General features: G+C 35.9%; 2 protein-coding genes across 2 annotated transcripts; both read left to right on the top strand.

The window, feature by feature from the left end:
* Nucleotides 1–43: 43 nt before the first annotated feature.
* Nucleotides 44–12,213, top strand: LOC124452940 (regulator of MON1-CCZ1 complex-like). The gene is made up of 27 exons (XM_047003598.1): nt 44–189; nt 289–368; nt 445–529; nt 605–661; nt 917–1,003; nt 1,449–1,520; nt 1,633–1,701; nt 2,054–2,163; nt 2,466–2,570; nt 2,957–3,026; nt 3,189–3,224; nt 3,982–4,090; nt 4,167–4,214; nt 4,514–4,567; nt 4,688–4,746; nt 5,260–5,329; nt 7,512–7,621; nt 8,047–8,087; nt 8,202–8,268; nt 10,244–10,321; nt 10,411–10,476; nt 10,614–10,652; nt 10,883–10,951; nt 11,205–11,258; nt 11,344–11,455; nt 11,857–11,916; nt 11,998–12,213. Exons 1-27 carry the CDS (start codon nt 55–57, stop codon nt 12,075–12,077), a joined length of 2,022 nt encoding a protein of 673 aa, XP_046859554.1. The 5' UTR covers nt 44–54; the 3' UTR covers nt 12,078–12,213.
* Nucleotides 12,214–12,291: 78 nt separating this feature from the next.
* On the top strand, nt 12,292–14,331 carry LOC124452944 (PRELI domain-containing protein 1, mitochondrial-like). Its single transcript, XM_047003607.1, is given in 7 exon segments — nt 12,292–12,412; nt 12,481–12,570; nt 13,055–13,130; nt 13,197–13,288; nt 13,290–13,355; nt 13,430–13,532; nt 14,123–14,331. Coding segments are annotated over 7 exon segments (552 nt in total). The 5' UTR covers nt 12,292–12,380; the 3' UTR covers nt 14,216–14,331.
* Nucleotides 14,332–14,400: the final 69 nt, after the last annotated feature.

Raw genomic sequence — 14,400 nt, 5'->3', positions numbered from 1 at the left:
TAACTCGATACAAGTCGTTTTGTTGTTACTTACATGTAACTTACATGAAGTTAAATGGTGAGAATCAAGATGGCTGCCTGGCGTCAAGAATATTCATCTTCTTCATACGTGTGTTTGTCCACAAATCCCCTTCGTTTTGAGCCAGTGAGCAAAGAAAACAGTGTATTTTTTGACGAAGCTAACAAGCAGGTATGCAAATAACTAGGTAATTTTATAATTTTATATTTTTTATTGCGTAAACGTGGCGAACCAATCTTGCTCAGGCTTGCTTCAAATGTGAATTGTCAGGTGTTCTCCGTGAAACAAGTCGAAGGATACACGAGAGTAATTGTGACAGGATCTAATAATGAAAGAATTTCAAAGTTTGAGTGAGTTTTGTGCATTTAAAACCTTGATATTTGCATTAATGTATGAAATCGTTTTGACGTTGTTTTAAAACTTCAGAATGCCAGACAAGGGTCACATCGTTTCAATCAAGTTTTCTTTGGATCAAAGCATTTTGGCAGTCCAGAGAAATGCCAAGGCAGTTGTAAGTGTATTTTTGAATTTTTATCTTCTACTGCCATATGCTTCATTCATATTTTATCATAACTGTTTGATTTAGGACTTCTTGAATTTCTCACAAGGCTCTGATAGTAAAGAATATCAACAAATATGCAAGGTCTTTGATAACTTTCTAAATTATAATCATTCCTGAAAACATGTTTATCAACTATCTGGGAAAGCTTTGCATTGCCACATTTTGCAATTGTGTGAACTGTTTTGTTTTTTACGAATAGTTTTGTTGTGCATGTTAAAGAAGGATCCTTAATGTTTATGGAAAAAACACACTTTTGCCATTATTTGCAGTTATGTGCTCTTTACTTGAAGAATTATTGTTTCCTCGCAAACATGGAATGACTGTTTCATCATTTAGAACAAGACAGCTCAAATTATTGGTTTCAACTGGACAGGAGCTAATGAAATAGTCTTTAATACAAATCAAGGCTTGGAGCTTTATCAGGTAGGGATTTGTGTTTTGAAATTCGCCCTAACATCTGGATTTAAAATCGATAGAAGGCAAAATGAATCATTACACAAACAAGCATTGAGTTAGACCAGGGGTGGGCAACTTCTCCAGTCTTAGGAAAATGAAGTTATTGGTGAGCTAGATTATTATATGAATAATATTCAATATTCAATGGTCGGATACAGTCAGCGGGCCCGTCAAAATCCCTTCAGGGGCCGGACGCAGGCCGTATGTTGCCCACCCCTGAGTTAGACAGTTCATTTATCATTGTTGCTGGTCTTTGTACAATGACAGACTTTGTATGAAAACAATATGTTTATGTTCAACTATTATAAGATGACGAGAAGAGACTATAATAAGAATTACATTTTTTTGAACTGCAAGTCCAGTAGATACATGAAAGATGCTTTAAAGCTATCAAGCAACCTTTTTCATTTAGGTATTTCCAGACAAGAAAGTTTTGAAGCTCATAAAGAACTACAATGTTCAAGTGAACTGGTTTGTTTATTTGGTAAGTTGAACTATAATCATACTTGAAGCTGTATTTTATGCACAATGCTGGCATGGTTCAATGACCAATTACAATGTGAATGAAACATTTTACTGCATTGTTGCTCTTTTAGGCTGATATTTCCTTGCTTCTTTTTTCGTCAACGTCTCAGGGTAACGTTATTCATCCATATTCAATCAGGGTAATTGTCATTTTGTTTTTTTTGCTAACTTATTATGTGGTACTCTGTATCATTCGATGATTGTGTTTGAACGTGTTGAACTTGCCTGTATCCTAACGTTTGTACATAATCTCAGATAGAAACTTATTTTTAAATTCTCCATGCTTCACAATGGTATTCATGTTTTAAAATGAAAAGTTTGTCTTACGTCGACTTTTTTGGCTTACTACTTTTGTATTAAGCCAAAAGGAATAGAATAATTTCATCAGTAATGTACTCAGACATGTGTCAAGCGCTTATTGCATGCCCATTTTCTTTCATCATTATTGATATTGGCCTTGGAAATGATAAATATTATTTTCTTTACCTTAAGAGTGGTGCAGTGATAAGGCTTCCAAAGTTTGAAGTGGAATTACCACCTCTTATCCCTTATAAACCTAAACAGTTCATGTTATTGGAGAGGGACGTTACTATTTCTGTGTTGTAAGTGCATAACTTTAATATCCCCTAGTGTTCATTATCATCCCCTATCATTCCTCATCATACCTTCATTATCTTCAAGAATAGCACCTTCCCCTAATGTTCGTTATCCTTTGGTGTATCCTCGCTTATCCTCTCTTATCATGCCGTCATTGTCTTCAAGAATTGCACCTTTCTCGAATGTTCATTATCATCCAGTATTATGCCTCATCATACCGTCATTGTCTTCTAAAATTAAACCTTCCCCTAGTGCTCATTATCATCCAGTAATATCCTTAACCATACAGTTGAATGTAATTTCACAGATATGGTGAAGTGTATGTTGTTGTTATGAAAACGCAATCGAGAGAGACCAAAGTTCGTGGTGAGCGTACTAGTGGTGCCGAGGTTGTTCTTTATCGTTTACTCAGGTAATGGACCTGTTGTGTTTCTATGCATCCATCTGTATCCATCTGTATCCATCTATATCCATCTGTATCAATCTGTATCCATCTATATCCATCTTTAGTTTCTTTGCTACTTTCGTCTCATCTACGTAATGTAGGTAATCGGGATTTTCGTGTAATCCCCATTGATATTGAATGGGCTTTCGTCTAGGATCTGTTGTTATTTTGCCAGCTGTTTAGCTGAAAACTGTATGAATTAGAAAAACTTAATTGTCGACGATCGTCTTAATATTTTGCGATGTTTTAGGTATGAAATATTCTACAAATGTAGAGCATTTCTTATTATTTGTTAGTTTGTGTTTTTTTTTGTCGAAAACAGTCTTGTTTACGTATTTTAATATGGATTTCAGTGATCGTCCCGCGCGCAAATCTTTTGTTCTACAACTGAATACAAGTGGAAGATTTGCCTTAAACATTGTGGTAAGAATATATGATGTGGAACATGAAATTGAATTTTATGATAACCGCGTCCTTTCTCATCTCAAAAATTAATTGAACTGTTTTCACCGACGCAGTGTTTCAGTATTTTGGTCAACTGTGACGTCATTTGACGTTGTTGGTCATTTTGATTTTCTTTTACAGGATAATCTTGTCATTGTTCATCACCAAGCATCTAAGGTACGTACGTCACATCCACGATCGAGTCTCGTTTCAAGGCGGCTGTTTTTTTACCTGGAGATAATTTAGCAAAGAGAAAAGGGGCTCTTTGAAAAAGGGAGGTAGTTGTTCGACTGTGGTAGTTGTTTGGAAATGTATAGGAAGTTGTTTGGCAAAGGTGAGGAGGGTGTTCGACAATAGCGAGGGTGTGTGTTGGCAAAGGTGAGGAGGGTGTTCGAGAATAGCGAGGGTGTGTGTTGGCAAAGGTGAGGAGGGTGTTCGACAATAGCGAGGTGTTCGACAATAGCGAGGTGTGTGGCAAAGGTGAGGAGGGTGTTCGACAATAGCGACGAGTTTGGCAAAGGTGAGGAGGGTGTTCGACAATAGCGAGGGTGTGTGTTGTTCGACAAAAGGTGAGGAGAGGTGTTCGACAATAGCGAGGGTGTGTGTTGGCAAAGGTGAGGAGGGTGTTCGACAATAGCGAGGGTGTGTTGGCAAAGGTGAGGAGGGTGTTCGACAATAGCGAGCAAAGGTGTGTTGGCAAAGGTGAGGAGGGTGTTCGACAATAGCGAGGGTGTGTGTTGGCAAAGGTGAGGAGGGTGTTCGACAATAGCAAGGTTGTGTTTGGCAAAGGTGAGGAGGGTGTTCGACAATAGCGAGGTTGTGTTTGGCAAAGGTGAGGAGGGTGTTCGACAATAGCGAGGGTGTGTGTTGGCAAAGGTGAGTCTTTGACTACAACAAAATGGGCGAACTATATGATAGTATCTATTTTCACTAGACTTCCATGTTGTTTGACATTAAAATGAAGGGAACGTCAGACGGACAAGTTACATATTTAGAACCAGTTTTGTCGCCCCTTTCCATCGACTCGTTCAGTTTGTACGAAGGTTTGTCGTTTTCCCATCATTTACGTAGATGATGTATTGTCCAGCAGTGCTTACTATACGATGTCTCTCTTCGCAGAAAAAACAGAGAATCCTGACGATAGTAAAGTTATCAAATGCGAAATGTGTATCCTTTTTTCATCTTACGAAAGTACATATATATATTAGCTGAGCCTGCGTTTTGTTACGGCTATAATGACGTTGAATTAGGCGATTTTTAATTAGATGTTTGCAATAAATATTGACAACCCATACGGGAAACCAGGTCACCACAGGTCAATATTGAGCTCTTAGTTAGAAAGACTTCAGAGTGTAAAGAGTTCGTCTGTTTTCAGATCATTTATGATGATATTTTAGTACACATTACTCATCCTAATATCTGTCTATGGACTTAGTGCGTTCCTTTTCTTAACTGCATCATTCTAGACTCGGCAAATTGGATAGTTTTCCAACCAAATATAGTCATTGATGCCAAACTTGGTAGTTTATTTTGCTTCAACCTCTTTATTTTGTTGTCAACATTGTTTCATGGGCCTCTTATTTCCTCCTCGATTATGGAGCCCCGGGAACGACACTAACTGTAGGTTTCATCTTTCTAAGGCTGTTTATGGGGAGTTTATGTAAGACTGGAACCGCTGTTGAATATGATAGCAGACAAGGTATGTTGTCGTGTTTTAGCCAGCTTTATCATTGGTGGAATTGCGCTAAGTCTAAAAGAAATGCGCTTTTTATCGCGTCGTAAACGAACGATATCTTCAACGAAAATACTTGTGGATTGCTGCATTTTGAAATTTAAATTTTTATTGTCATATAACATGGCACTTTCTCATTAACATCGTAATGCGGTTAACGCTGGTGCAACTCTTTTAAAGTATTTTTTTGTTTCATAACTTGATTGATTGCGGTCAGTAGCTGACGTCTTGACGAAGTCAATAACGTCTTTGGAAGAAGTCAATGACGTCTTTAGAAGAAGTCAATGACGTCTTTAGAAGAAGTCAAAATAAAGTAAAACAAAACAACATATCATTGTTTGATGGATTTTAATTAAAATACTTTATAACCAAGTCGATTGCTAAAATCTTGAAATTCATAAGCAATGGTATATTTTGATTTGCTCTGCGAAAGCTACTGTGTAAATTTGACACAATCCTGTTTCATTTTTTTTTTGTCAGGCCTTCCTTATTCAGTTTTTACTACTAAGGAGAAATGCCAAAGGAAACATTATTGACGTCCTCAAACAAGGTTATTGTTTAAATTCACTATCACACTTGTTCATTGAGCTCAAGGTGTAGAAAAAAAAGTGCTCAAGGTATATAAGAGCTGTGCCGCTCTGGAATTTTTAGCACAGTTTTGATTTCGGTTTTTTGGAAGACGTTTATACAGCCTGACAAATCTGTTTAGAATATTTTCTTATTCAGATTTAATTAGCATTTCCTAACTAGTTTTAAAAGTGCATGGCTTCAATCCAGACTATTCACTTAATATATTGTTTCGACATTTAATGAGACAATGAAAAGAGATATTTTGCCATGATACAAAATACTACCGTATTGGATGCTATTCTATGAGAACTGAATCTCTTGAATCAAAAAGACAAATTTAGAAAGCAAAAAAAAACCCGTTTTCGGTCCATGCTTTCCGATATCCTCTTAAGCGTAAGGCACTAGAACGCCGCAAGTAAAAAACGTATAAACATGCTTAGAGTTGGTTTAAGTTATAAGTCAAAAAGGCAGAAGTTGTTCGAACCTGTGCAGTATCCTTGGATGTTTTAGTTTCTTTTATGAGAAGAATTCTTGTAAAGAAAAAGACAAATTTTGAAAACATGAAAATCCCGTCTTCGGTCCATGCCTCCCGATACCCCGAAATAGTTGAGCACTAGAGCGTCTCATGTTAATTAAAGGAACCAGATAATCCTTGTTTGCCATGAAGCCCTTGGATGGTTTTCTCGTGATACATGAGAAACAGTAAATGAGTGAGTTGAATCAGAAAGATATAAATCAATAATAATTGTATAAAACATGTCGAAGGTTATCTTGAATTATAAGTGTTAGAAAAAGGCTTAGGGTCAGAAGAAGTTAATTGAAACATTGCTTGGTTTATTTTACAAACATTGGTTTATTTTGTTAACAAAAAGATACAATTCAAAAGCAAAAAACCCCGTTTTCGGTCCATGCGTCCCGATACCTTCTTAAGCGCAAGGCACTAGAACGTCGCATGTTAACGTTTCGGTAGGAGATTTCCGCCCCTCCACGCTATCCTACTTGGGAGATGCAATAGCAAGCTTCCGCCCATCAGACCCCGAGATCACCTGCGATAGGCTTTGCTCGGGGTACGCAGGGAGAGTGCGGTCGCCACCGAAGTGTGGGCCCCTAAGCCACTGCATACCTAATCGCACCCAGCTTCCACTGCTAGTTGACATCTACTATACCTAATATTGGCTTAATATATATATATACATAAATTCAAAGGCTTACGACAGTTGTGGTATTGATAAAGTCACCACTGCGCATGCTCAGATGATTTCTTTGATAATTTGCGACTAAGTGAGCTAATCGACCCAAATGTAGTGCAAGTACTTGTAGTTAGTCGTTGCCATGACTATGAACAATTAGTCGAGTGGACTGCGCATGCGCAGATGATTTTTCTATTAAATTGGTACTAAGCATGCCATTTACTTCAAACTCGGTGCTAGTAGATGCAGTTGATCGTTGCCATGACCATGAAGATGTGCAGCTAGTCAAGCCGACTGCGTATGCTTAAGAGGACTGCGCATGCGCAGATGATTTATGTGAAAATTTGTGACTGAGCGAGCTAATTACTCCATGATTGGTAGTTGTCCATACAGATGGTTGCTGCCATGACTATGAACTCTAACTTGCTCGCGTGTACTGCGCATGCTCAGATTTTTTCTCTGATAATTTCTCTTATAATTTGTACATAAATTTTTTTAACAATTTGTGACTAAGTAACTATTTGCTCCGCAATTTATAGTACATCCAGTAGGTTGTACTATAATTATAAACTGGGACATTTGATTGGGTCTACTGCGCATGCTCTGATGATTTCTCCAGTAATATGTGGCCAAGTCATCCAGTTACTCTGAAAGCAGTTCTGCTTCCTCTAATTGGACATTGCCATGACTATAAACTCAAGTTATTAGTCAAGTGGCCTGCGCATGTTTGAGAGTACTGCGCATACTCAGATGATTTCTCTGATAATTTATGACTGTTGTTATGATAACGAACTTGAACAGTTGGTCGAGTTGACTGTGCATTCTCATATGATTTCATTCATATGTATGACTGAACGAGCTAGTTACCACAATCTACTAACTACGCGTCATTAAACATCACTTGATATCACTAAATATCCCTAGATCTTTTGCCGTTCAAGTATTTAAGTCACAGTCTATTTACTTTTATAGCTTTGATGCCTCGTTCCCAATGTTCTTTGGCGATGATCTCTAAAGTGTTTGATAAACTGAATGATGCATACTATAAGGCATTTGTCGAAAGTGAGACATTTTCCCCACAGGTACGTGTGTTTAACAAACAAGGTTTAGGTTTGATTTTTCATGTATGGCTAGTAAGACTACGACCTAGCAGCGTGTTGAGTTCTTAATGGCATGATAAAGTAAGTGGTTTGAACCCGGGAGTATCGTTACATGTTTGTAAATGTCGATCGTCCAGGTTGGTATAGTCCTGAGAAGGACTGTTTTTGTTGTTGTTGACTGACGTTTCGACAACCTTAGTGATAGTCATCTTCATCTTCATTTTTTACTCTGAAGATGACTACCGCTAAGGTTGTCGAAACGTCAGTCAACAACAACAAAAACAGTCCTTCTCAGGACTATACCAACCTGGACGATCGACATTTACAAACATGTAATGGCATGATCGTAATGGCATTTGCTTAGAAGAACAATATTGTACTATATCTTGCAAAATGTCTTTTTGTAGGGTGAACAATCCAGACGAAGTTCCAGCTCAAACAAATCAAGGTATATGTAACATAGTGAAATTTATGTCTAGCTAAGATAATACTGAGTGTTGGACTGTTATTGTTTAATGCTCAGCAAAACAAAAGCTCGTCAACGTTTCTTTACTTTCTATAGAAATCATCGTTTTGTCGATCAAAAAGACATGTATAAGGACGTATTTTCGCCTGTTTTGGCCCACGAGGCAAGATTATGAAGCACTAGTTATTTTTTGCATTTGACATTTCTGTATTTGCTCATTAAGGCCTGTTTCAAACGTAGAACTTTACATGCGCCGATGAAGCTCTAGTTATTTTTTGCATTTGACATTTCTGTATTTGCTCATTAAGGCCTGTTTCAAACGTAGAACTTTACATGCGCCGATGAAGCTCTAGTTATTTTTGCATTTGACATTTTGTATTTGCTCATTAAGGCCTGTTTCAAACGTAGAACTTTACATGCGCCGATGAAGCTCTAGTTATTTTTTGCATTTGACATTTCTGTATTTGCTCATTAAGGCCTGTTTCAAACGTAGAACTTTACATGCGCCGATGAAGCTCTAGTTATTTTTTGCATTTGACATTTCTGTATTTGCTCATTAAGGCCTGTTTCAAACGTAGAACTTTACATGCGCCGATGAAGCTCTAGTTATTTTTTGCATTTGACATTTATGTATTTGCTCATTAAGGCCTGTTTCAAACGTAGAACTTTACATGCGCCGATGAAGCTCTAGTTATTTTTTGCATTTGACATTTCTGTATTTGCTCATTAAGGCCTGTTTCAAACGTAGAACTTTACATGCGCCGATGAAGCTCTAGTTATTTTTTGCATTTGACATTTTGTATTTGCTCATTAAGGCCTGTTTCAAACGTAGAACTTTACATGCGCCGATGAAGCTCTAGTTATTTTTTGCATTTGACATTTCTGTATTTGCTCATTAAGGCCTGTTTCAAACGTAGAACTTTACATGCGCCGATGAAGCTCTAGTTATTTTTTGCATTTGACATTTCTGTATTTGCTCATTAAGGCCTGTTTCAAACGTAGAACTTTACATGCGCCGATGAAGCTCTAGTTATTTTTGCATTTGACATTTTGTATTTGCTCATTAAGGCCTGTTTCAAACGTAGAACTTTACATGCGCCGATGAAGCTCTAGTTATTTTTTGCATTTGACATTTCTGTATTTGCTCATTAAGGCCTGTTTCAAACGTAGAACTTTACATGCGCCGATGAAGCTCTAGTTATTTTTTGCATTTGACATTTTGTATTTGCTCATTAAGGCCTGTTTCAAACGTAGAACTTTACATGCGCCGATGAAGCTCTAGTTATTTTTTGCATTTGACATTTCTGTATTTGCTCATTAAGGCCTGTTTCAAACGTAGAACTTTACATGCGCCGATGAAGCTCTAGTTATTTTTTGCATTTGACATTTCTGTATTTGCTCATTAAGGCCTGTTTCAAACGTAGAACTTTACATGCGCCGATGAAGCTCTAGTTATTTTTGCATTTGACATTTTGTATTTGCTCATTAAGGCCTGTTTCAAACGTAGAACTTTACATGCGCCGATGAAGCTCTAGTTATTTTTTGCATTTGACATTTCTGTATTTGCTCATTAAGGCCTGTTTCAAACGTAGAACTTTACATGCGCCGATGAAGCTCTAGTTATTTTTTGCATTTGACATTTCTGTATTTGCTCATTAAGGCCTGTTTCAAACGTCGAACTTTACATGCGCCGAACGCATTAAAGATAGAGGAAAATAAGATAAACTTCTTCATTATCTTTTGTTTTAATTGCATTCGACGTTTAAAAATGGCCTAAAAATTTCATACCAATCTGTACCTCTTGTACGAGGCAGGAAGAACGCGATCTATATGGTATGCTTCTTCAAACTTATGAAATGGTTGTTGAACTATCGTCTCTTCACAGAAATGAAAACGACGTATTATTGAATTAACTTTCTTTTTAACGAATATCTGCCTAAAATCGTTGCTTTTAAGATATTTTTGAAGCTGTTAAAAATCAACGAGTAGCTCTCTCCAGGCCTCGTGTAACTCGGTTCCTAGATGATATTGAAGACGGTAGTTTCGTTGTTCATTAGTCACGTGGCTCATCTAATGTTTTCCACCGTTGTTGATTAGCCAATGACGAAACTTCAATGCTTCTGAAATCTTTGTTGTAGAAGACGAATGCCAAGTTCATGATAGCGGTGCTCATCGAATATATCCGATCAATTAACGAACATCAAATGAAAGTCGACGTATGTGTAGATAGCAAGGTCACGTGGTCTTTCTTTGAGAACAATTAACTATTTCTCATTCAATGTTTTTTTGCCACTTTCTATTCAAGTATAACATTCATGAATTGTTAATCAACACTCTTGTTCACACTAAGAAATATTATCAACTGCATCAGGTATGTAACAATATTTTTTACAACCTGACTTTTAATCAGTGAACAGAATAAGCTGCGATTTGAGTATTAAATATCATCTGACGAAAGAATCTTGCAGAAATTTTTGATACGGTATCTTGGTATTGATTCTTTTGTAGTTATTACAGTACCACGTGATCACAGACTCCAAACTATTGGTGAGTTAACGAATCGCTTTACCAATAATAATAAATTGGTAGAATTCATAGAAATGCTTTAAACGCATTTATTGATTTGATTTACGTTAGCATTATCAATTTTCAATTTTAGTATCTGTAACTTGATATTTTGTAATGTTTTATACATTTTCAACTTCAACTATTGAGGCTCGTGTGATGTTCTCCCTGGAGGCGTGTATCCATCTGTTTATCAACTTTCAAATATTTAGGCGTGTGTGATGTTGTCTTTGGAAACGGATTATCCACCTGCTTATCAACTGGCACTTGACATGCTTAAGGTAAGCTTGTGTTCAGAATTTCAACCAACTTCATTTCTTTTTGGTATTTTTGTGACTCGTGTTGTTATATGCGTCTTTAGTTCCACGAGATTAGGATTAGATTTAAGACGACCATTCGATGCACTGAAATATATGAATGTATCTTTGAGATTAGGATTGGATTGACGATGACCATGTGATGTGCTGAAGTATATGAATGTATCTGTATGATTGTTGTTTTGGTCTATTTTCTATAGTCCGTCTTATATTGCAGAGATTGAACAAAGCTAACGAAGAAATTGTGGAAATACTGTTGTCCAAAGGGCAGGTATTTTGAAGCTTCGCTCTTACTTGCTAAGTTTAGTTTTAAATTATACGACAATTGGCGCTCTCTAAATATTTTATTGATCTAGTTGCTGGCGGCACTTAGATTTCTTCGAAGTGTATCAAGCGAGGATTCGGCCTCACCTCAAAAATTTCTCGAAGCTGCCGTGAATTGTGGGGATAACACCATGTTTTACACTGGTAAAATTTTTTTAACGTAAAGTTTTTACATCAGTTCACTACTGATGAAGACAGTAGACTGGAGTTTAAGGACTCAAGTTTAAACATTAGATCACACCTGATGAAGACACTAGACTGGAGTATATAAGAACTCAAGTTTCAACATAAGATCACTCCTGATTAAGACAGTAGACAGGAGTATATAAGGACTCAAGTTTTAACAACAGATCACTCCTGATGAAGACACTAGACTGTAGTATATAAGAACTCAAGTTTCAACATTACATCACTCCTGATGATGAAGACACTAGATTGGCGTATATAAGAACTCAAGTTTTGACATTAGATCTGAATAAAGATTTGTAATTTAAAGCTTACGTTCAGAGGCAAATTTAAACGATCTACCGTGTTTTACTTTATAGTGTTCAAATTTTTCGAGCAACGAAACCAGAGACTTCGAGGAAACCCTATGTTTGTTCCAGGTGAGGGGATTATTTTCACAAAAATACTTCAACAACTTTATCACGTTTCGCAATTTTTGATATTGCTGCATTACACTTTAGGTGAACATTGTGAAAAATTTGTTGAACTGTTCAAAACGAAATTTGGAGACACAGGACAAAGGACACCATTGAAAACGTGATTGGTTGAATTCAAATTTTGTTTTTAAAGATAAAGTTGTGTAAATAAAGTCAATTGAATTGTCCGTATGGTAATATCTTCGCAAAATAATTTATCCCATCACACGATACTGTTAAATGAAAATATTAACCTCTGTCTCCTTTCTGTACGCTCATTTTCATATAGTTATTATAAGGCCGAAGTGCGACCGATATTGTTACGATAGTCTTACGATAATGACGTCAGTAATGGCTTCCGATATATCATTTCGTACTTGCATGTAAACTTGATTGAACATAGATTTTACGCATTTTTTGATACATAAATGAAATTCTTCCAAGGGACGTCCACAATCAAGTAAGTCAATGTCCCGTTTATGTGCATATTAATTTCTTTTTGCGTGATTTTGTCGTTTTAACATTAAGATTTGACTGGGAAACGGTTTCGACTGCTTGGCACAGAAGATACCCAAATCCTTACAGTAAACACGTGTTGTCTGAAGATGTTCTTTCTCGGTATTTTTTATCGTTTTCCTACTAATACCAGATGTCTTGGGCTGTTTTTTCACCGAATGATTGCATTGTTTATGACTTATTAGTAATTCTATTTAATAACAAACGGAATGTATTGCATTATACATATTTGTTTGTCGTGCATGCTCTCACGACTCAAGGAAGATGATCTTGATTCCTGCAATCGATGTGTATATATAAATTACTTTTATTTAAGGCTAGATTATAGAATACCCGTCCACTAACTTCCACTTATATAATAAGCCTCGTTCTTTATACTTCGTTCTTTATATTGACCTTTGAATGATACAAAATGATGCTAGATAAATAATACTTGAGAACTAAATAATATTTTATTTTAAATTAACTATTATGTTTTATTATGTATGCGGTATCCTTGAATTTGTAAGGGTGCCTTTGAGAATGGACGGGTTTCCTATAATTGCTCCCTATTTAATAAACATTACTATTTTCAATTTTTGTTTAGACACATTGAGGATGGCGTTATGAAGAGCAAGCGCTTACTGGTGAAGACAAATCCTGCTCCAAAATGGACAGTTAAAGTATAAATGGAAGAACTGTATGATTGTTGACATTAGCCATTATTTGTTATTGTTGTTTTCATAAAGTTTGTAGGAAGTGGAATAAAGTCTGCGTGTATTATTGAAGAGTCTATGGTCGATCCCAAGAAGAAAGTTATGACCACCTACTCTAGAAACATCTTTTTACTTCCTAATGGTTGTAGAGGAAAGATGTGTTTATTCAGTGTGCAAGACTAATAAAAATTGGTATGGATATTTGCTTGGATATAAATTCCAAGTATTTAACTCCTTATGGCAGGTTATTTTTACATGAACTGTAGGACGGAGTGTCGCAAAGATGCTTGGTTTATATCAAATGTGTTTGGTTTGGCAAGAGCGATCGAATCATTTGGGATAGAAAGATATAAAAGAAATATATTAAAGGTGGTAAATTTTACTTCATAAATCTACTTGGTTTTTGCAAGAGATTGATTTATTGAATATTTGGATACAGTCTGCAATACAATACTTCAATACGGTTTGACATTTGTATGTGTTAAACACAATCTACTTTTAATGTTAAAAATGATTTTAACATGTACCAATTGAGTAGTTCTTGCAGTCAGTTATGCAGGTCTGACATTTCATTCCATTTAATAATGAAAAACTATGGCAATGCCAAGAAAATTTGTATGTCTTTCATATCCACATTTTTGTTGGTTTTTGGTGATATTATTTGATCAGCAGTCCTTTTTACTTTATTGTTTAAAACTTTATTAATTCCATGGACTTAGAATTTGCAAATGTAATTTATATGTCGTAAATGTGCTCTTGTCTTGAATTAGTACTTAATGACTGCCACTGGAAGCATATAATTGTCAAAAAATTGCTCGTGAAATAGACTAAAAGCTGCTTAGTTATTTTTCAAAAATGAACTTTGAAATTCTATTAAAAATTAATCAAAATATTAGCTCATAATTGTTGTTCAAAGATGATGTTTTGATGGTTTTTTTTTGTTATTTTATTTTTTTTAGGCACGCCAGGGTCTTGAATATATGACGGAAAGATTGTTTCTCTCAGACCGACTCCCATATAAAATTAATGCATCAAATATTGGCCAATCCTAGTTTTTGTGTCGTATGAAAAGATATTTGTAAATAGTTAAGTAGGAAATTGTATTTAATTGTTAAGAAATTTCATGTTTTATAATATGAAATTAAAGTGAAATTTTGAATTTCTTTCACGAGTTTTGACGATTTTCAATTAGTTATGTTTACAATTTGTCGCTAAATATACGGTAGTACCCCCTCCC

This window comes from Xenia sp. Carnegie-2017, unplaced genomic scaffold (assembly GCF_021976095.1).
Source record: "Xenia sp. Carnegie-2017 unplaced genomic scaffold, XeniaSp_v1 HiC_scaffold_25, whole genome shotgun sequence".
Lineage (NCBI taxonomy): Eukaryota > Metazoa > Cnidaria > Anthozoa > Malacalcyonacea > Xeniidae > Xenia > Xenia sp. Carnegie-2017.
The sequence above is the reverse complement of the archived record's forward strand: the minus strand, read 5'-3'. Positions and strand labels throughout refer to the sequence as shown.